Here is a 23,857-nt window from a genome sequence, read left to right as displayed (position 1 = left end):
TCAATATCTCTTTTTTTTGTCTTTCAAGTGGGACTTGTCGTACTGAGGAAGACCGGGTGATACCACAAGCTGCTGTCAATAGTTAAATGACGAGGGGGGCGTAAATGTTGTTGTTGTTGATGATGATGATGATGATGATGATGATGATGATGATGAATTTTTTGTTTGTTTTTAATGGTTTTACGGCGCTTGCAACACATTTAGGTCATATCAGCGCCAGTAAAAAAAAGAACAAAATGGGATAGTAAAAAATTATAGAATTACAATTAAAGCATCCAAGAATAAGGAAGGAATTGGTTCAAATAGGGAACAGATGTAGATTCCAAGAGCACACTATAGTGTACTTTGAGATAACTAAATGTCTCAACCAGACACAAGCACAGGTCCCCGCCAAGAGGAACACATTCAATAATAATTGTTTACAAATCATACATATGTAAAAGGAAAAATATTACAGTGCATAACAGAGAGATGATTTACAACCAAAAAATATATTCTCCCAAAACTAACTATACATTTGACTGTTTCCCTCCCAGCCAGGACAAAACCAAGTAATCTCAATCCAAGACAAAGACAGAAAGCATATTGAAAACAGATAGGGGGATAGAAGACACAGTACATGTACTTCCCCGCCCACTATGAAGGTCAGGAACCCCACCCAGATGATGATGATGACGATGACGAAAATGATGATACAGGAGAATAAGAAGCTGCGTGGAAGGGAGGGGGGGGGGGGTGACCCATCGCGTGAACAGCAAATAACTGCACCACTTGTGAAAGCAACGTACGCCAGCCACGTAAGATACGTCTATTCTCAATCTGCTTTAATGAAAGTTTGTTTTATCCTTTACAAAACAATGTGTGACATGGTGAAAATTGATCATATCAACATGTGAAAAGGATCTGAATCGTCTTCTCGTTGATTCAATGTAATGCTGGATTTGTTCTTGGGTGATATTGTTCCACGCCTCTATCCCTAACTGCACGAGTATTGCAATGTTCTGGGCATTTCTTTCCATGACCTTGCAATCAAAGATGTGCTCTGTTATGATCTTGACTCACTCCTCGTTACCTGTAGTGAATCCAATTCACTTTTAGTCTTATCGTCGGGTGAACATTATTTATTCTCAGTGAATATACCACCGATGGTGTTATCTTTCTCCTTTCCCCGTCTCTCTCTACCTTGCAAAGCAGATTGGTTAAGACTTATATTGAAGTTGTTTGATTGTTTTTAAGGGTCTTACGGCGCTTGCAACACATTTAGGTCATATCAGCGCTAGTAAAAAGGAATAAAATTGGACAGTAAAAACATTCAAGATGTACAATTAAAAGGACTTGAGGAAAAAAGTAAGACAAAGAGGAATGGTTCAAATACAGAACAGATGTAGATTCCAAGAGCACACGATCAATGTACTTAGTTTGAGATCACCAAAGAGTCTCATCCAGACACCAGTTCAAGATCCCACTAAGAGGAATGCTCCGGGCTCCAACGGCAATTCCATTTTGAAATTCAAGGAGTTTTCAATGTTATTTTTTAAATTCAAGGATTAAAACAACGATTTATCCCTTCGACGCTTGAGTTTCTCCGCTAGTGGGGACAACTTAGATCCAGGGTTTCTACAGCAATTCCATTGTGGAATTCAAGGAGTTTCCAAGGTGAAGTATTTTAAATTCTAGGATTAAAACAAAGATCAATTTCCTTCAACAGTTAGTTTCTCGACTAGTAGAGGCAACTCAACTCCTTGACTGCTGCTTCCACAGCAATGTAAGGTCCCCATATTCACTTTTCTTCAACTTATTTGAAGATATCAATGCATTTGATTGAATAATAAACTTCAGGGTATTCAAATACTCTTGCCGTTTTTTCTATTTTCTCTGATATTTCCTTTTTGTCAAGATCTGAAATCTCATTCACAGGTTTGGATTTCTTCACTTTCAACACATCTTGCATCCCAGATTTAACCTCTCTTCCTCCTAATCTTTTCATCCTCCTCTAAGAATTGGCTGTAGGCATCCGTTGACGAACTAATTGAGAAGAGCAGAGCTGGTGAAAGAATAATAATCTTTTCCTCTACATTCTCTCCATTTCAGCCACATTTCCCTTATTCACAGATCAATAATACAAATGCCCACCTCCCATTGTTTCAAGTTTTCCAGAGACTCCAACATAAAATTTGGCTCACGTAAATTTCAGAATTCCAATGCTTAAACAGGAATTTCTGCTTGCAAAATATAATCTATTAAGATCTATAATAATCGTCCCAAAACCCCCTTTTTCAAATCCGAAACCAATTCATAATGACATATAAAATATTAAAATGAATGGTACAGGTGGCGGTAATGATGCTATAATGGTGGTGATATGATATAGTGGTTGCAGAAGTGGTGGTAGTGATGACATTTGTAGTAATGCTAGTGGTGGTGATGATGATATGGTAGTTGTAGCAGAGGTGGTAGTATTATTGATGTGTTGGAGGAGGTTGTAGTAGTGGTGGCAAGAATGGTGTGGTAGTGATAGTTGTATTAATGGTGATAGTGTTGATGATGAAATAGTAGTGGATGTGGAAATGATGGGTGGTGGTGGTTGTAGCAGTGGTAGTACGGTATGATCTCAATGATGTAGTGCTGGGTGATGCAGTATAGGTGGTAGTGATGATGATGATGTGGTTATGAGTAAAATGGCCATGTAAATTGAATACCAAAGAAAAAAAGTGGCAAAAACCAACAAAAACAAAAACAAAAAATGATAAAAAATACAACAAATCTTTATTCATGGTGTGGAATACTATCAGGACATGAAAAGCATAATTAAACATTAATAGAGCAAACTAATTTCAATTGAACATTTTATAGAAACTAAAACAATTCCAGCATAAAAGAATGAACATTATAATGCTTCTCGTGAAGGAAAATGCCAATTCGTATGCTTCAACATTTCAATTTAACCTGCACCTTACTTTGGCCAAGGGAATATATAATTTTTAAAAAATTACCAGCGCTTTTAACATGTTAACGTAATGCAATAGCCAAGGAAAATAATCCTACACACATACATTCACAGAAATAAACACTGAACAGATAATCGATGATAGGTTTTTTGTTTGTTTGTTGCTTTAGGTCTCTTCCAACACAATTGAGGTTATATGAGAGACCGCTGAAACAAAAAAAAACAAGCAATCTAACAAAAATAGTACAAATGTAAATCAAAATCATAACCTAAAGATATCTTAAGCTAAATTATAAATAACCAAGAACAAACAGGCAGAAGATTTAAAGAAATAAAATATCCCCTGTCAAAAATACAATCACAAACCAAAGAAGCAGGATAGGCTAGTAAAGAGAAGAAGAAACGACATCACTATCGGATCGTACACCCATGCGAACATCATAGGTATATGATTCAAGGGTGATGCTCCCATCCAACCACCCGCATCGATGATAGGTAAAGGATAACTCAGTAACAAGTGCAAAAGAGAAAGGTTCCTGTTCATAGGTCTAAAAACTATCAAAACAAGGCATCCCATAGAAAGGGGCAATCAAGATTGCACGATGGATTTTTCTTTTTGTTATGGTTTTTAGCTCATAAATTTTACTGCACTTATGGATGTCAACACAACATTATATACGTAGCACATATAACCATCAATGTTCCTACCTTACAGCATGCTCTGTTCGTTTTGTTTTTAAGGGTATTACGGCGATTGCAACACATTAAGGTCATATTAGTGCCAGTAAAAAGGAAGAAAATGGGATAGTAAAATGTTCTAGAATTACAATTAACGCACTCAAGAAAAGGTAAGACAAAGGGGAATTTGTTCAAATAGGAAACATGTAGATTCCAAGAGCACACTATCAAAATACTTAGTTTGAGATCACCTAAAAGTCTCATCCAGACACAAGCACAGGTCCCACTGAGAGGTATACACTCAAAAGGTTTATAAATCAGATATAATACGTTTTTGTTTTTTGTTTTTAAGGGTTTTACGGCGCTTGCAACACATTAAGGTCATATCAGCGCCAGTAAAAAGGAAGAGAATGGGATAGTAAAAAGTTCTAGAATTACAATTAAAGTGCAAAAGAAAAGGTAAGACAAAGGGGAACGGGTTCAAATAGGGAACAGATGTAGATTCCAAAAGCACACCGTTAAAGTACTTAGTTTGAGATCACCTAAAAGTCTCATCCAGACACAAGCACAGGTCCCAACTAAGAGGAATACACTCAAATGTTTACCAATCATATAATATAATATGTAAACTAAACATAATACAATGCATAACAGAGAGATGATTTACAAGGAAAAAAATATCATCTCCCAAAACTATAACTAGAACTATACATTCGACTGTTTCACTCCCAGTCAAGGAACTCCGGCAAGGATCAGGACAAAACTAAGTAATCTCATTCCAAGACAATGACAGGAAACAATTGGAAAACAGGTATGGGGGGATAGAAGACACAGCATGTACCTCCCTGCCCACTATGGGAGATATAATAAGTAAACAAAACATAATACAGTGCATAACAGAGAGATGATTTACAAGGAAAAAAAATATAATCTCCCAAAATTATAACTGTACATTTGACTATTTTCCTCTCAGCAAGGACAAAACCAAGTAACCTCATCCTAAGACAAAGACAGAAAGCATGTTGGAAAACAGACATAGGGGATAGAAGACACAGTATGTACCTCCCTGCCCACGATGGGAGGTCAGGAACCCCACTCAGAGCATGCTCTGTAAAGTATACAATAAAAATAAAAGTAAAGGTGACTGCTTTAGACAGAGTACAGATAAGGCTGTGCCAAAACGTTGCTGTTATAACACTCGCCATAAAATATTTCAATAATCATTTGGAAAAAATAAGGACGAGATTCGTTTTCTATCAATTGAATAATTTAAAATAAACCAAAAACTGACAATCTGACTCCAATATCCAATCGAATTGCAGAAACATCTATTTTGTGTTTTGTTTTAAGGGTTTTACGGCGCTTGCAACACATTTAGGTCATATCAGCGCTAGTAAAAAGGTAGAAAATGAAATAGTCAAAAGTTCTAGAAATACTTTTAAAACAACCAAAAAAGTAAGACAAAGAGGAATTGGTTTAAATAGGGAAAAGATGTAGATTCCAAAAGCACACTATCATTGTACTTAGTTTGAGATCACCTCAACGTCTCTTCCTGACACAAGCACCGGTCCTCCCTAAGAAGAATACACTCAAATGTGTACAAACCAATATATATTTATAACAAAATAAAAAAATGTAACACAGAGAGATGATTTACAAGGAAAAAAATATCATCTCCCAAAACAATGACTGTACATTTGACTGTTATCCTCCTAGTCAAGGACTCTAGCCAGAGCCAGAACAAAAACAAGTAATCCCATTCCAAGACAAAGACAGAAAGAAAAGCGGAAAACAGACATGGGAGGTCAAAAATCCCACCCAGCAGTAACAGTTTCTCAAAGGTTTAAAAAAAAGAGTGGTCAGAGTATCAACTTTGTCCACACTTTAAAACACAATCATTTTGATGCTGGATCGTCAGTTTTTAATATAGTTTATATTTCATTGTTCAACCAATAAAAAGTGATGGAAACAAACTTTATTAGTTTTTTTTCAAAATGGCTTTGTATTGGAGTAATTTTGTGGCAAATGTGATGAAAACAACCTTTAGGCACAGTCTCAGATGTTAACCCATGAACAATCTATCCCTGTGTCATGTCTGAGACTACCAATTAGTCCAACTTGATGATGGAACAGGATTTTGTATAAAATCGATACAATTAAATGAATGTCTACAAAAAGTAAATCAATAATTACCAATTAAGTTTAAATAACTATCTAAAGCACTTCATATGACATTGTATCATCTCTACAAAATGAAATATTCTGATTGCAATTTCCGGCATGATTACAAATATTATTTAAAAGAAATCCTCCACAGCCTTTAGGCCCATCCATGGAGCTGGAGTTTATCCCGGTTTCTATTTCGTAAAACGGACAACAGCTGCTTTTTTGATCGGATGCTAATCTATCGCAAAGTAATTTCCACAGGTCTAAGAGACCCAGCTACCCACTCACTGCTGGGTAGACAGAAAAAAATCTCGACTGCACCCGAGATCGATCTTGGTCCCTTTGCATGTGAAGCGAGTGCTCTATCAACTGAGCAATCAGGACCCCCAAATGATAATATGACGGTCTATCATTATTGATTTAATTCAGCTGCATTAAATTGTATTTAAGAATTTTACAGCACCAATGGTCAGTTGAAGAATGTTTACAATTACAAGTAAAGACCATGAGAAAAAGTAAGACAAAGGGGAATAATCCAAATAGGGAAGAGAACTAGATTCCAAGAGCATACTATCAGTATACTCAGTTTGAGATAACCTAAAAGTTTCATCCAGGCACAAGCATAGGATCTCACGAAGATGAATACACTCAAATGTTTACAAAATATATTCAAAACAAAAGCTAATGATGCATAACAAAGACGTGATTTACAATTTTAAAAAATATAATCTCCCAAAACTTATTCTATACATTTGTTTCACCCCTCCGGTTGGAAAATAGATGTAGGGGAATAGAAGACACAGTAGGCACTTACCTGCCCACTGTAGGTCAGGAATCCCACCCATTCTTTGCATTAAAAACATATACATATTCATATATATATCAAATTCAATGGAAAAGTAACTAATTATTTGTTGACCAGACATAACTAATTTTTAAAAAATATTCATCCACTTCTGCACCAGTTTTTTTTTTTTTAAATCATTATGCAATGAAGAAACTAAGAAAACCTTTCAAGAGTAGCCATAAACGAAACAAAATGTCAAAATAAATACCCAACAAAGTAACAATCAAAATCAATATGAACTAAAGTCAAAAGATCCCAAATTAATTAATAAATACATTCTGTTTAAATATTGATACATTATACACTTGTGAGACTCGAGGGACAAAGGTTTTTAAGGTCATATCAGCGCCAATAATAAGGATGAAAATTGGATACTAAAAGCATTCTAGATGTACAATTAAAAGGAAAAAGTAAGACAAAGGGGATTTGGATCAAATAGGGAAAAGATGTAGATTCCAAGAGTACACTATCAGTGTACTTAGTTCGAGATTACCTAAATGTTTCACCCAGACACCAGGACAAGATCCCACAAAGAGGAATACACTCAAATGTTTACAAATCATATGTTAACAATAACAGTTCATAACAGAGAGATGATTAACAAGGGAAAAAAATCATCTCCCAAAACTATAACTATACATTTAACTGTTTTCCTCCCAGCCAAGGACTCCGACCAGGATCAGGACAAAACTTAGTAATCTCATTCCAAGACAAAGACAGAAAGTAATTGGAAAACAGATACAAGGGGATAGAAGACACTGCAAGTACCTCCCTGCCCAATTATGGGAAGTCGGGAACCCGCCCAGGGACAAAAGTTTGATAATGCATAAATATAATCAATCACTTTTAAGATCATCATGAGGTTAAATACAAAACACACTAATGAGAAGGGAGACAATCTTATAATAAGAGAAAGGCTCACCAACATGAATGGTTTTGGTCTGCTTGTGGGGGACATCATATGACAAAAATTTAGACTTTGGATAGATATGTATGTGCACATATAATAATGAAAAATAAAAAAGCACAATAAAATATTAACAATGGAGAGGATTTGCACTTAGTCAAAACAAGAAACTCGTCAGATCATGCCATTTCAATCAATTTTAGACAGACTTTTCTTAAAATCAAAAAGGTTTTGTTTACTGAAAAACAAGAGTTTTGTGTTTTGTTTTAATTTTAAGAGTTTTACGACGCTTGGAACACATTTAGGTCATATCAACACCAGTAAAAAGGAAGAAAATTGGATGAAAGAGTAAGACAAATGGGAATCGGTTCAAATCGGGAACAGATTTAGATTCCACACTATCAGTGTACTTAGTTTGAGATCACCTTAAAGTCTCAACCAGATACCAGCACAGGTCTCCACTAAAAGGAATACACTCAAATGTTTACAAATCATGTCATATGTTAAAAAAATAAAATAACAGTACATAACAGAGAGATGATTATCATCTTCCAAAACTATAAATAAACATTCGACTGTTTCCCTTCCAGTCAAGGACTCTGGCCAGGGTCAGGACAAAACCAAGTAATCTCATTCCAAGACAAAGACAGAAAGCAATTGGAAAACAGACACAGGGTGATAGAAGACACAGCAAGTACCTCACTGCCCACTATGGGAGGTCAGGATCCCCACCCAGGAAAAACAAGTCTTCTTTTCAAAATACCACAATGAAGAGTGTGCTGTTTGTCTTAAATTGATTAAATATACTGATAAATAAATCGTTTCAACTCACAAGAAGAAAATTCTCTCAACAACAGATTTGTAATTCAATTGTTTCTTCAAAAGAGACAAGATGCTAAAAGCGTTCCTGTATCATATAAGAAATTTAAGTTTTCTACCACTTAGATACCTTGTACCAATGTTATTATATAGCACCCAATAATAATCCCGCTGAGACAAAATAAAACCATATCACTAGGATATAAAGCATATGTTCTTGTTCTTAAAGGTTTTACGACGCTTGCAACACATAACGGTCATATCAGCATCGGTAAAAAGGAAGAAAACGGGTCAGTAAAAAGTTCTAGAATTACAATTAAAGCACCCAAGAAAAGGGAAGACAAAAGGGAATTGGTTCAAATAGGGAATTGGTGTAGATTCCAAGAGCATACCATCAATGTACTAAGTTTGAGATCACCTAAAAGTCTCATCCAGACGCGAGCACAGATCCCTACTATGAGGAATACACTCACATGCTTACACTATAAATTCAAAATAACAAATATAGAAATAATACACAACAGAGATGATTTACAAGACAAACAAAAATATCATTTCCAAAACTAACTATACATGTGACTGTTTCCCTCCCAGCTAGGGTATCCGGCCAGAGCCAGGACAAAACCAAGTAATCTCATTCCAAGGCAAAGACAGAAAACGTGTTGGGAAACAGATATAGGGGGATAGAAGAGACAGCAAGTACCTCCCTGCCCATTATGGGAGGTCACGAACCTCAACCAGGTATAAAACATAGTAAATGATGAATTCATGAAATGGCCAACTAACACCACAATAAATACCCATTACAAATGAAGAGTGGTTTTCCAAAACTCCCTAACTCTCTTTTTTTCCATTTTGAGAAATTGAGGATTATTTCTCCTACAATTTCTCATTCGGTCTATTATTTTATCATATTTAAACCTCAAATTCACACAAATCTACGGAAATTCTTGAGCCAGTTGATGCTTAAAATAAAGTTTGTTTCAAATTATCTCGCGGAAGGAAAATCTCAAAAAGTAAAAGAATCGACGTAACAAGTTTTGGAAAACCAGCCTTCAAATATTTGTTATGGTGCATGAGAAAATCAGTCGCTTGGTGAAGAGATTCGAGCTGAGATATTGCCTATTTTAGTTCGAAGGTCAATTTTTATCAAAAATGTCTAGTCTAGTTGAAAAAGTATGAAATTTGAGAAAAGTTGCTCGATATCTTTCCCATTTTTAGATCTCGCGGACGGACATTAGTTTTCTAAGAATCCAGTATGTAATGCATATCAAATTAAAGGGGATTCCCCTGGCTTTCCATTGAAACCTAGTGCGCATGAACTACATAAAGAATGCTGACCGTGAGAATCTCTGCGCATCCATGACTCGGGACTCGTCAATGGCCAGTCGAGTGAAGTCGAGTGACTTCGACGAATCTGGGTCACGGCAGTTTGATGCACAAAACAATGCACTCACATATCGAAAAAAGCACATTTTCCCCTCCAAATGCCTTCTTTATCTTTCCCTTGATTGTCTCAACATATGCTTTTAATTAATGCACTTGTATTTTCTGCAAAATTCATTAAAATTATACAATGCCATCCGTCGTCTAGTCTTTGTTTACATTCACAACCTTCACATCCGCAAACAAAAATGGCACAGAAAACAACATCAGCCGAAGCCGCTCAAGTAGCAAATATTATCAACCAGGCCACTAAAATCTGTTTTGGGGATGTTGTTCGAAGCGGGAGTGCCTCCCAAATAATACGAGAGTATTTCAGCACCAAAGATACCCTTTCTGATTCTTTGGAAGACGATGATGAGTCGATATCCCTGGAACAAGAATAGGAGACACACCCCCCTTCTGTCTTCGATTTAATCTAAGTTTTCACGTGTTTAATGTTTTAATTTAAGTTCAATCTATTAGACATGGATTATCTGTGTAACACCATCTCTCTTGGTTTTGAACATTAATCAAGAAATTATATTTGAAGAGCTTCGATTGTCATGACAGAGACTGAGACTGAGAATGAAACTAACAAAGTGTAAACATGGCATGAATGACTTATGAGACGTGGAATAAATGATTTGGTTGGAATAAATTGATCGTTATGCTTTAATTTGACACTGGAAGGAATTCCATATGGTCCTGTCAATTCTATATTTTACGTATTCAACATAAAATACACATACATTTCCTATGACATAGGTGAATATGCTCTCAACTTTGAGAGCCATTTTCTCAAAATAAGGTTTCCAGACCCTGACCCATACATCTGACCATAACTTCATGAAAAATCACCCGATTTACTTCAAATAAAGATTAAAATGCTCAGGGGAGTATATGCTTTCAGAAAATGCAAAAAAATGCAAATCCAAAATTTTCACCAAGCGACTGATTTTCTCATGCACATTCAACAGTCAACATTTACTTATTACTGAAATAAGTTTTTTAAAAATAATAATAATTAAGAAATGGAACAAAGGGGAAATTGGTATGATATCAAAAATCTAAATTTGAATGTAGCTAAAACTGCAATTCAATTTTAAATACTGAAGTTTCTGGTAACATTAAAGAGGACAGCATGTATGTCTGTATTGTTGTTGTTTGTTTGTTTTTAAGGGTTTTAAGGCGCCTGCGACACATTTAGGTCATATTAGTGCCAATAAAAAGGAGGAAAATGGGATAGTAAAAAGTTCTAGAATAACAATTAAAGAACCCAAGAAAAGGGAAGAAAAAGGGGAATTAGTTCAAATAGGAAACAGATATAGACTCCAAGAGCACACTACGAAAGTAGTAATTTGAGATCACCTAAGTCTGTTTGTTTGTTTGTTTTTAAGGGTTTTACGGCGCTTTCAACACATCAAGGTCATATCAGCGCCAGTAAAAAGGAAGAAAATTGGATAATAGCTCTAGAATTACAATTAAAGCATCCAAGAATAAGGCAGACAAAGGGTAATTGGGTCAAATAGGGACAGATGTAGATTCCAAGAGCACACTGTCAGTGTACTAGTTTGAGATCACCGAAAAGTCTCATCCAGACACAGGCACAGGTCCCTACTAAGAGGAATACACTCAAATGTTTACAAATCATATATATAATACATAAACAAATCATAATACAGTGCATAACAGAGAGATGATTTACAAGGAATAAAATATCTCCCAAAACTAACTATACATTTGACTGTTTCCCTCCCAGACAGGTTATCCAGCCAGGACCAGGACAAAACCAAGTAATCCCATTCCAATACAGACAGAAAGCAAATTGGATAACAGATATAAGAGGATAGAAGATACAGTACGTGCCACCCTGCCCACTATGGGAGGTCAGGAATCCCAACCCAGAGCACAGTTTGTGACAAAATGACATTTAAAAAGGAATGTCAAATAATGAAACTAAAAAGGAGGTGACAATCTAAATTATAAAATTGCTACATTTGGCAAGAAACAAAAATAAATAAATAAATACAACATAAACTAGCTCCAAATTTTAACTATCATCCAAATGGAATATTTTTGGTCTCACATGCAATACACGGAAAAACTGAAATGCTTTATTTAAAAAAAAAAAATGTTGTGGGCTTTTGATTATAATAAGAAATGCAAAAGGCAACTCAATTATGATGGGGTACTTGTCTTCCAAGGGTAAAGCATGAAAATTGTGATTAATAGTCTTAATAGGTAGAAGAAATTATCATCTCAGATTAATTTAGCTTTTTAATTTTTGATATACGCAACAACAACAAATAACTGAATTATTGGTGTACATGTTAGGCACTATGATGCAATATGATTATATTCAAAGCTCTCGTGACCAGTCAACAAGTAAGAAGGTTTTTTTTTCAGAATGAACAATTCAACCTCGTTAACTTTTGCAGAATCTGAAATCATAGCCAACAATTTTGTTTAGATTTTCAAGGATTTCATTCCATAAATATCAAATTTCAACATCTTTTCTAGAAATTACGATATGGAAACAATTCCAAAGTTTTTATGATTTTCACAAACATACTCAACTCCAGACGCATCATACTTTAACATCACACAGCCATTCATACACCATAACAATTGTGCTTTTCATAACAGTCCTTGCAACACAAACAACTTTTGAAAACTCAGTCAGAATTAATAAAACCTTTTCCGAGAATTTTCTTGCTGTTTTTGAAAGATGACAAATCCAACCATTCCACATATGCAGACACCAATGATGAGAAGAATGATAACAACCAGTAATTTCCATCCAGACATACCGCCCGTCACAAAAGATCCTTTGTTATCATCTACACGATCTGGGTTAAAAAAAAACAAAGGCGGGATGGTTAGATGAAAGAAAGGAAAGAATCAATCATCACTTCTTTGAATGGAAAGTTGAAAAAAAAAAATATGCATGTTTTTAAATCAAAGATCAAGATAGGAATATCCTGACCTTTTGAAATAGCTATTTGAGTTGTTTGTAGAAGGAATACATTTGTAGTTTTTACTATTATTTTATTATCACCACTAGTAATGTATACTTTCTATTTAAAAAATCATATTATATCATCGATTAAAGGGTTATTTAGACCATTGAATACCCTGAGTATTTAAATGTAATCATATAAATATTGGGAATTGAATGTTTCTTTTCAAGCATTATTATCAATTTGTTAAAACAAGCAACATTTTTTTTCATATCAGACTTCATACTGTTCAAAAGTTTTACAGTTCTTTTTATAAAGTTAAAAAATTCCCCTTATACCATTTTTGCATCGGTTGTAAACGATTTTAAAGCAGCCTTCTCTGGTAATATTTCAAACTAAAAATGAAAAAAAAACCCTGAGATATCCAAGTTAACCTCATGAAGATTTATTTAAACAATTGGAAAAGGGCTCCCCGAAAACTATATATAAGACCAGGTAAATCCAAATACTTTTACATACGATATAAAAGGCCCTCAATTTTCAATGCTGATATATTGCCTTTTGCACATCCGACTCCAAATGAAACTGCCTTATTCAAGGACAAGCCGAACAGGACATTTGTAAAAATTAATGAAAATACATTTGTCTAGACTATCATGTCAAAACTTCTGAAGATCATATCCATCATTTGGTTTGCTTTATCTATAAAATCAATAATGTGGAAATAAAAATTTAAGTTTTTGCCAAAGCCGATTCCAATATCCTTTTCAGAGTCAGTGAATTTGTTGTTGTTTGATTTTTAGGGTTTTACAGTGCTTGCAACACATAAGTCATATCAGCGCCAGTAATAAGGAAGAAAATGGGATAGTAAAAAGTTCTAGAATTACGATTAAAACACACAATAGGGAAGACAAAGGGGAAATGGTTCAAATAGGAAATAGATGTTGATTCCAATAGCACACAATTAAAGTACTTTGAGATCACCTAACAGTCTCATCCAGACACAAGCACAGGTCCCAGCCAAGAGGAACACACTCAAATATTTACACATATATATGTTGCTTTTAAGGGTTTTACAACGCTTGCAACACATTTAGGTCATATCAGCGGCAGTAAAGAGGAAGAAAATGGTTAATAAAAAGTTCTAGAATTACAATTTAAGCACCCAAGAATAAGCATGACTAAGGGAAATTGGTTCAAATAGGAAGAGATGTAGATTCCAAGAGCACACATTCAGTGTACTAAGTTTAAGATCACTAAATGTCTCATCCAGACACAAGCACAGGTCCCAGCCAAGAGGAACACACTCAATTGTTTACAAATCATATGTAAAAGGAAAAATAATACAGGGCATAATAGAAAGATGATTTACAAGGAAAAAATTATCTCCCAAAACTAACACTAATGATTGTTTCCCTCCCAGCAAGGGTATCCGACCAGGGCCAGGACAAAACCAAGTAATCTCATTCACAACAAAGACAGAAAGCAAGTTGGATAACAAATATAGGGGGAAAGAAGACAAGTTTGTACCTCCCTGCCCACTAGGTCAGGAACCCCACCCAAACAAATCATATATAATATGTAAACAAAACATAATACAGTGCATAACAGAGAGACTTCCAAAACGAACTATACATTTGACTGTTTCCCTCTCAGACAGGGCCAGTACAAAACCAAGTAATCTCAGTCCAAGACAAGGACAGAAAACAAGTTGGAAAACAGATATAGGGGGATAGAAGACACAGTAAGCACCTCCGTGCCCACTATGGGAAGTCTGGAACCCCACCCAGAATCAGTGAATTGATCATGAATGAATTTTTTTTCTTTCTGTTATTTGTCTAAGACCAAACATTACTCACAAGCTGCAGAAATGTTCATTAAAAAATGAATAAAAAGAGTCCTCAATTATTCAAAGCAAGTGAATTTACTGCTGCTCATCATTTAGCTTTTGTCTTGCATGTTTCGATTTCCACTAAGAAACAGCTTAAGGATCAATGCCCGTCATTCATTACATATCTCCATGCAAATTTTCAATTTTTTTTGTGTAACCAAAAAGTAAAAAAGCCTTTAATAATGTAATATTATCAATTTGCATAATAATAATAATAATAATAATAATAATAATAATAATAATAATAATAATGATACTAATACTAATAAAATGATAAAGCAAAAGAAGAAGAAGAAGACGAAGAAGAAGAAGAAAAAAAGCATTTCCATAGCAGAACAATTTCAAAGTGAGGAACATTATATAGACCAATCTCCACCAACTACATTTCTTTTTCTCTCACAAAGAGTAATGACATTATAAAATTACAAGAAAAAAAAAAATCAATAATCAGTGGAAAAAGGAAAAAAAAAAAAAAAAAGGGGAAGGGGGAGGGGGGGGAATCGGTGGAGGAGGGAAGGTATATTGAATGATAATTTGTGTGAAGGACTTGAATATTATTGAGCTCAACAATCATAAAATTAACGCTCCACTGCACACAATGGGTTAAAGACAATGACGTAGACAATATCACTGTAACTGCTGATCCACTCCCAATCTTTCTTAAATCAATCTGGAACCCCACCCAGAATCAGTGAATTGATCATGAATTATTTTTATTTTCCTGTTATTTGTCTGAGACCAAACATTACTCACATACTGCAGAAATGTTCATTAAAAAAATGAATAAAAAGAGTCCTCAATTATTCAAAGCAAGTGAATTTACTGCTGCTCATCATTTAGCTTTTGTCTCGCATGTTTCGATTTCCACTAAGAAACAGCTTAAGGATCAGTGCCCGTCATTCATTACATATCTCCATGCAAATTAAAAAAAAAAAACCCTTTAATAATGTAATATTATCAATTTGCATAATAATAATAATAATAATAATAATAATAATAATAATAATAATAATAATAATAATAATAATAATAATAATAACAACAACAATACTAAAAAATGACAAAGAAGAAGAAGAAGAAGAAGAAGAAGAAGAAGAAGCAGAAGAAGAAGAAAAGCAATTCCATAGAAGAACAATTTCAAAGTGAAGAACATTATATAGACCAATCTCCACCAACTACATTTCTTTTTCTCTCACAAAGAGTAATGAAATTATAAAATTTCATGAAAAAAAAAAGGGGGTGGGGGGAGGAGGAGGGAAGGTATATTGAATGATAATTTGTGTGAAGGACGGTTATTATTGACTTCAACAATCATAAAATTAACGCTCCACTGCACAAGTTGGGTTTCATTACACACAATGAGTTATGGACAATGACGTAGACAATATAACTGTAACTGCTGATCCACTCCCAATCTTTCTTTAATCAATCGTCTTTTGAATCAAGATAGTGTCTTATTTTAACTCTTTAAGATTCAACCTGACAAAAACCGACAACGGCATAATATTCATGGGCGGGGTAGTCAAGACTGGCCTCAGTAAGTAAAATCCAATCGTTGTGAAGGAAATGACAGGCCCTGTCACTGCCGCAGGGTGTTTTCAGCTTTGATTTTTATAAATTTGCTGACAGAAAATAAAATAAAATACGTTTCAGAAATTGCGATTTAAATCCTATTTTATTTGCGGGTGAAAATCATTGACATTGCACTTTGTTTGGTAAAAATCGGTAAAAAATTACGACTTTGGTGATGAAAAATGACTTTGAAGACAATTATTGTAAACTTTAAAAAATATTATGAATAATTTATAACTCCCTTATTTGTGGGTCGATTTTGTCATTCGAGGTATCAATTTTATTGTAATAAAAAGATAGGAACTTCAGAGTTATTTTTTCTGATGCGAAATTATTACTTTGTAATTTTAGCACCAAGAAAAATAGTCGGCAAATAAATTTGTTACACCTCTTTGATAGACCGCCGGGGTCCGTTCGTGTAGAATTGTGAATCAAGCGCCTCAAAGTCTTCGACCAATCACAGGCTATCTATCCAGCTGGCCGGAACAAAGACGCTTCTCCCCGTCGATGTATTACGCTATTGTTACGCAAGGAATATAACACCTTATGGAGTAGGCCTAAAAGCTAAAATCTAAAAGTAAAAAATATAATTCTGAGGAATTTGAAAGTCACATTGCTGAAATCAGCTTGAAAAAGTACATTGGTCTTTGTTTCACAAAAATCGGTTGAAAACCAACTGTTTTACGAATAATTTTGATTTTAAAAATTGCTTTTGTTTATTTTAGCTTTTTTTAGCAACTTTTTTTATTTATCGGCCGATTTTCTTGATTTTTATATCATTCTTTATATCTCAAAGAGACGAGATCAGTGATATACTTTGTTTGTTTCAAATGTAACTAGAACATAATTTGGCTTTTTTACCTATCGACCATGCCTGGATAATTTATTCAACAACGTGGTGATGTGATGCAACTATTCCATGGCCATCTTCCACTGCCTCAACGATGATTCAATTCATTGACGGCTGTTGACACGTGAGCTGCCAGAACGACCAATCGTTGAAGGGTCAAGATGCTCAGTAGCCAATCGTTCTTCGGTCAAAAAACTTAAGAACTCACGAGAACAAAAGTTTGAAATTTGGTGATGGACGGACCTATGAAATCGTTTCTGGGCGGAGTTTAGCCATGAGTGACTGTAGAAAACGAAAAGGCGACTGCAGATACCAAAGAGTAGGCTCATATCATCAAAGGATGTCTACATGATTGACATGGCCATATAGGGAACTCATTATCTACTCCCCCAAAAAGAATCTGAACACGAGAGGGTTAAAACCCTTTTTAGGGATTGGTGGGCGGGGGGGGGGGGGGGGGGGGGGGGGGGGTTTAAGGGAAGGGGGGTGGCTGTTAAGTTTTAAGTTTGTACTCTATCAACTATAATCTTTCAACTATGATGATGTTTAAAGGAATTTATTATAACTGAAGCATTATAACTTCACCTATCCATTTTTTTTTATATAGTCGATGATTAATCTTCATTGGCAGACACACCAACTTTCCTGATATTCAATAATATAATCATTGTTGTTATTTTCTAATTACTGTTCTTTTTCTATGTATCACCATGATTATTCTGCGTTCAATTATTATAATAACCACAATCATTATTATTATCAGCTGCTTAAATGAAATGGCAACTTGGACAGGTCCTCTGACCTGAACGTAACATTAAATTGATAACTCGTATTACCTCTGGGAGGGTCCATGCTGACTGCTTCCGGCAAACCACTGTATGCTGGAACTTTTTTCTGATGAATTAAAAACAGGAAAAAAAAAAGAAATATCAAACAAGAAATATCCACACCAATGGAGGTAATGTTTGTATGTTCTTAAGGGTTTTACGACGCTTGCAACACACTACTTCTAGAATTACAATTAAAGCACTAAGAAAAGGGAAGACAAAGGGGAACTGGTTCAAATAGGAAACAGATGTAGACAAAGTACTTAGTTTGAAAATACCTAAAAGTCTCACCCAGACACAAGCACAGGTCCGTACTAAGAGGAATACAATCAAATGTTTACAAATCATATATCATATGTATACAAAACATAATACAATGCGTAACAGAGAGATGATTAACAAGGGAAAAAAATGTAATTTCCCAAAACTAACTATACATTTGACTGATTCCCTCTTAGCCAGGGCCAGGACAAAACCAAGTAATCTCATTCCATGACAAAGACAGAAAGCAAGTTGGAAAACAAATATAGGGGATAGAAGACACAGTAAGTGCCTCCCTGCCCACTATGGGAGGTCAGGAACCCCACCCAGCCAATGGAGGTAAGCAAAATTAATATTGTTACATTATGCATGCATCAGTGATGATAGTGGCAAAAAAAAAATCATAGTTTTGTATATTATATTACTACTTCTAGTGTACACTTATTCATAATAGTAGAGTAAAATGTACGGTATGTTAATTTTTAATGAATTGTCCTTTCCTTATAACGATTTTATTGTAATGTCTTCTATTCAAGATATTTAAAATTAACATTTGGTTAAAAGGCCAGTGTTTTATCTTTGTTACTGTAGCTCAGTGGTTACGGACTTTACAAATAAGACTCAAGTAAAGTTAATAAGTTAAAATTGTAAAACATTGTAAAAACAAAGGTAAAAAGAGTAAACTAAGTTGAGCACCCTTTATAATTTTAACAGATTAATATCATCGCTCTAAATCCAGATGACACTTTCATAAAGTTAACATGAAGTATGATAGAGAATAATGGTTGAGAGAGATATACGGATAAGGGAAAGACATAAAGAGAGAGAGAAAGAGGGACAAAGAAAAAGTGAAAGAGAGGGAGAGTGAAGTGAAGAACAAAGAAAGAAAGAAATTTAAAAAAAAAAAAAGAGAGAGAGAGAGATAGAGAGAGAGAGAGAGAGAGAGAGAGAGAGAAAGAGAGAGAGAGAGAGAGAGAGAGAGAGAGAGAGAGAGAGAGGGAGAGAGAGAGAGAGAGAGAGAGAGAAAGAGAGAGAGAAAGAGAGAGAGAAAAGAGAGAGAGAGAGAGAGAGAGAGAGAGAGAGAGAGAGAGAGAGAGAGAGAGAGAGAGAGAGAGAGAGAGAGAGAAAGTGAGAGGGGGGGGGGAGGGAGAGTAGTTTAAGTGATGGGACAAATTACCATCATACTGTGTAGCAAGACATTGAGTGCAGTAAATCTACTACAGAGGACAAATCAACAAATCTCTCATTACTCTTACAGCTATTTGATAAATCTATCATAGCAATAACTGTATAAAATACAAATCTGCCTTGATAATGTGCAACTGATGAATCAATTCAAAAAGGACTTGTATGAACCTCCAAATATATGTTTAGCTATATAAACATATTTCAATGATGCCTATACAAAATACTGCCGTTCAAGGCAATAGAAATGAAATTAACTGTTTCAAGACTAAGAAATTAAGGAGCTGGCACCCGTGAAAGGTAAAGATCTGAACAAGTGTGAAAGAAAGGTGCCAGACAAAGCCTCTGTGGTGAGATGGTAGCACGTCTGACCGGTAATCAGAGGTTTGATCCCCAGTCAAGGTAGACTGATTTTTTTGGGATGTTTTTTTTTTCATCTATTTTTCATTCTTGCTTTGTCGGGCACCTTTCTTACACACTTGTTCAGATCTTTGTTTCAAGACTGTATGTTGTTTGTTTTTTGTTTTTAAGGGTTTTACGGCGCTTGCAACACATTTAGGTCATATCAGCGCCAGTCAAAAGGAAGAAAATGGGATAGTAAAAAGTTCTAGAATTACAATTAAAGCACCCAAGAAAAAGTAAGACAAAAGGGAACTGGGAACAAATAGGGATCAGATATAGATTCTAAGAGCATACCACCAATGTACTTAGTTTGAAATCACCTACAAGTCTCATCCAGACACAAGCACAAAATCCAACAAAGAGGAACACACTCAAATGCTTAGATTATACATTCAAAATAAAAAATAATAATACAGAGAGATGATTACAAGGAAAAAAATATCATCATCTCCAAAACAATAACTATGCATTTGACCGTTTCCCTCCAGCCAGGACTCCGACCAGGGCCAGGAAAAAACCAAGTAATCTCATTCCAAGACAAAGGCAGAAAGCATGTTGGAAAACAGATATAAGGGGATAGAAGACACAGTATGTACCTCCCTGCCCGCTATGGGAGGTCAGGATCCCCACCCAGTCAAGACTGTATGCTATTTGTAAGTCATACATATTAATAGAATATCAATAATATTTGAGACCTAGTTTTTAAAGAGCTTTTTAATGTTTATGAGCAGCGTCTTTCTAGTTGACTTGTCATAGATAGGGGTCAATCTATAAAGTAAAATCCTACTTCACATATTAGGCGAGTTTATAGCAGGATCATAGTAATTAGTAATACGAGCAGACCAGAAACAATAAAGCTGTAAATTTTTCCCTGCAAAACACCCCGAATTTCAAGAAGCAAACCTGGATCTACTTTTAAAAAAGCACAATATCCAACATTCTAATTTTATCACTTTGAAATTGTTTAGGACAGATGTAGTAGCGTTGTTCAATTTAGTAACATATCAATTTATGAGTAAGATAATGACTATTTCATTGATTTTCATCTAGAATTTTGGATGTGAAATCCAAATTATATATTTATTAATCTACTTATATAATACATCAGGCTTTTTTTTTTAATCCAGTATATTATGCCAATTAAAAACTATACAATCTGATGGTCAATACACAGTGAGTTCTTACCGATTCCTCTATGTCAAGTTCATAGAATTTAACTGATATGATGTCATGGTTGTCTGAGGAAGAAAAATGGATTGTTTACAAAAATTATCAAAAATTCTTCAGCTAAGATGCATACAACAGATAAATCCATTCTCAAAAACATCATTTACACCTGCTGCTCTAATTTAAGAGAAATAATTCACCACTTATATTTTCTTCAAGGATTAAAACTTTTCTATATACATTTTAAAAGTCATTCAAAACACATGCATGTAGCTACATACAGACTTTATGAAGGTTTTAAAAAACAAATTGCTTTAAACAATCTGCTCTGTATTTACAGAGCCATCCACTTAAAGAAAAGCCCAATAATCGTGGTATACAATCAGACAGACAAACTAAAATGCTAAAGCAGACCTGCCGACCATTTCTGACTTCTTTAATTTGTTTTTTTTATGTACTTATTTTCTACAAAATTTTACGAAATAAAACTTATTTTCTTCTTTGTTGGTTCTGTTTTTTGACATTACGAATTTTATTTTCACTTATAATTTTTTTTATTAAAAATTAAAATGTCAGCACTTAACAGAATATATCGAGCAAAATCGCACTGTGGGAAATCCAACAATAGTCGAAAGATTTACAGGCCTGATAATGATATCTCGGTCATTGACCTCCCTTAATACAATATTATAATCATATCTGTTATCGGCTGCATACACTAATGAGACACACAAAAAGTGTATTGATTGACCATAGAGAATGAGAACAAAACTGACCACAACTTACACTTTCCACTTACAAATTTCCATCCTGCATATTTTATCTCCTTTTCTTAGTATTTCCACATTTGTTATCTAAATCAGTACTAAAATACTGAAAATCGTACTGGTTGGAAATTCTGCTAAAGAAAGTAAAAACCACAAAAAGACTCCTCCAGTCACTAACACGACTAGACTAACTGCTACCACTTGGAAATCAGACCTTGACAGTGTAATGGAAGACATTTTAGATATTCGAATCATTATTAGTAAAAGCACACAAACAAAAATCTTGGATTAAATCCAAACATAAATAAAATACTATACAGATATATGGCACAACAAAGGACATCCAATTTTTACATCCAGACACAAGACTGAAGAGGGCTCAGCGGGATAAGTAAATTAAATTAAGTCAACATATTGATAAAAACTAACAATATCGCTTAAATACTATTGTTGATTGCTTAATGAAGTTTAAAGCAGAACCATTTTCCATGGGGAAAAGATAAACACAACCCCCCCCCCCCCCCCCCCCCCCCCCAAAAAAAAAATTTTAATTGTAGAGGACTAAATTATTCAAGTCATGGCATACTGGACCAACTGCTATCATAACAAATTGGACTGTTTGCAAATAGATGTATTGCACTATCAACTTACCGGCTAGATCTCCTGTAGCTGCAGACATTCCAAAATAATATCCTACAGGAAGCTTGACTCCTGCAACTGAGAAGCATTCTTTCCAACCACTTTTATTGTCTATGTCTGTGGATACCTAAGTTGAAGAAAAAAACAAAACTATTTATAAATAGGAAAATTTTATTAATCAATGACACAGAATTTATTGAAATGAGCTAAGGATCAGGTCGAAAGTTAAGGTCAGGTCACAGCATCATGAGCATCAACCAATTAGATACTTAACTCTTGGCGACAAAAACAATTAAAAATAAGTTTAAAAAAAAAAATAAATACAATCAAATCAAATCGCAATGTTAACAATCGAGTCAAAATTCGACCACTTACATACCTTTAAGGTGTTGTCCTCGTATCTAATAGCCATGTAGGTATCATAATCTTTGTTTCTGACTTGTGCTTCACAACCAGCGAGTTGTGTATGGGTTCCATCGCTGTCATGGTCATACAGTAGAGACCCATTGCTAAGCATGGCACTGATGTATGGATGATTGTGCTGAAAGGAGAAACAACATATTCACAGAGGATGTATGAGACTGCTTTTATCATTATCAGGTGATTGTTATACATACCAAATGACAACAAAGACATAATTAAATGTGACCAACTGAGGTGTAAAGTCGGGTTTTCCAGTTTTGGAGTTATTGTATCTGAGAATAGTTTATTTTATACCCAAAACGTTGATTTAAAAATTTATAAAATTCTGACCACTCATTGACAAAATATGAACGTTTGAAGTAAGGAGAGTGCAAGAGCTTAGAAAATACATTAGATAACATGCATACACATTTTTGAAATAATCCAATGGCTATTTTTACAGTTAATTATAATCATGTAAGATACCTTTAAACTGATCAAGATACCAATATTATGATTGTATTGGGTACGAAAAAAAAAATCAAATCAAAACACAAACAATTTTATGAAATTCTTCACTTGTTAAAGGGTGTTTGATGTCAAATTGAAAAATCAATGAATATAAAATTTATTAAAGAAAGGAGACACAAGCACAAACACAGAGCAAGATATAAGGTTGAAGCCTTTATAATGTATGTATGTGAAAATAAAGGAGAAACGTAGAGAGAGCGCATGTGAGAGAGAGGTATCTATAAAGAAAGGGGAGAATAGCGAAGAAAATAATAGGTAGGGATCGTTTAAGAAAATGCAATTGGAAAGATATCTACAAATGAGATTACAATTCTTTTTTAAGGACGGCTCAAATCATTTGAATCATATGTTCCATTGCTGTCTTTGTCAAATCAGATGACATCTTGAAGAGGAGGGGGGTGGAGCTTATTTTGTTATGACTTAAATGAGAACATAAGCTCATCATCATTGGATGCTGTTGACTATTCTCTTCTCTGAGCTGCACCCTCCAGTGGTTAAGCACATGTCACTAGTACGTAACTAATGTCAATTGTCAGCTTTTTAATTTTCTAGCCTCTACCTGATCATCTTCCTCTCTTTCTTAAGTGTTCACTCACATTGTTGATTGCCTAAAA

At 34.6% G+C, this 23,857-nt stretch overlaps 1 protein-coding gene across 1 annotated transcript in view; it reads right to left on the bottom strand.

Annotated features, from left to right (window-relative positions):
• Positions 1-2,742: 2,742 nt before the first annotated feature.
• Positions 2,743-23,857, bottom strand: part of LOC144964244 (vesicular integral-membrane protein VIP36-like) — a 28,057-nt gene continuing 6,942 nt past the window's right edge. Inside the window, exons 5-9 of the mRNA XM_078898298.1 lie at positions 22,690-22,851; positions 22,323-22,437; positions 20,923-20,975; positions 17,899-17,956; positions 2,743-12,638 (exon numbers count right to left, since the gene is read on the bottom strand). Coding sequence (XP_078754424.1) covers positions 12,475-12,638; positions 17,899-17,956; positions 20,923-20,975; positions 22,323-22,437; positions 22,690-22,851 — 552 coding nt within the window. The 3' untranslated portion in view covers positions 2,743-12,474. The remainder of the gene's footprint in view (positions 12,639-17,898; positions 17,957-20,922; positions 20,976-22,322; positions 22,438-22,689; positions 22,852-23,857) is intronic.

The sequence above is a fragment of the Berghia stephanieae genome, chromosome 2 (genome assembly GCF_034508935.2).
Source record: "Berghia stephanieae isolate SIO BIC M18660-M18661 chromosome 2, UCSD_Bste_1.3, whole genome shotgun sequence".
In the NCBI taxonomy this organism is placed as follows: Eukaryota; Metazoa; Mollusca; class Gastropoda; order Nudibranchia; family Aeolidiidae; genus Berghia; species Berghia stephanieae.
The sequence above is the reverse complement of the archived record's forward strand: the minus strand, read 5'-3'. Positions and strand labels throughout refer to the sequence as shown.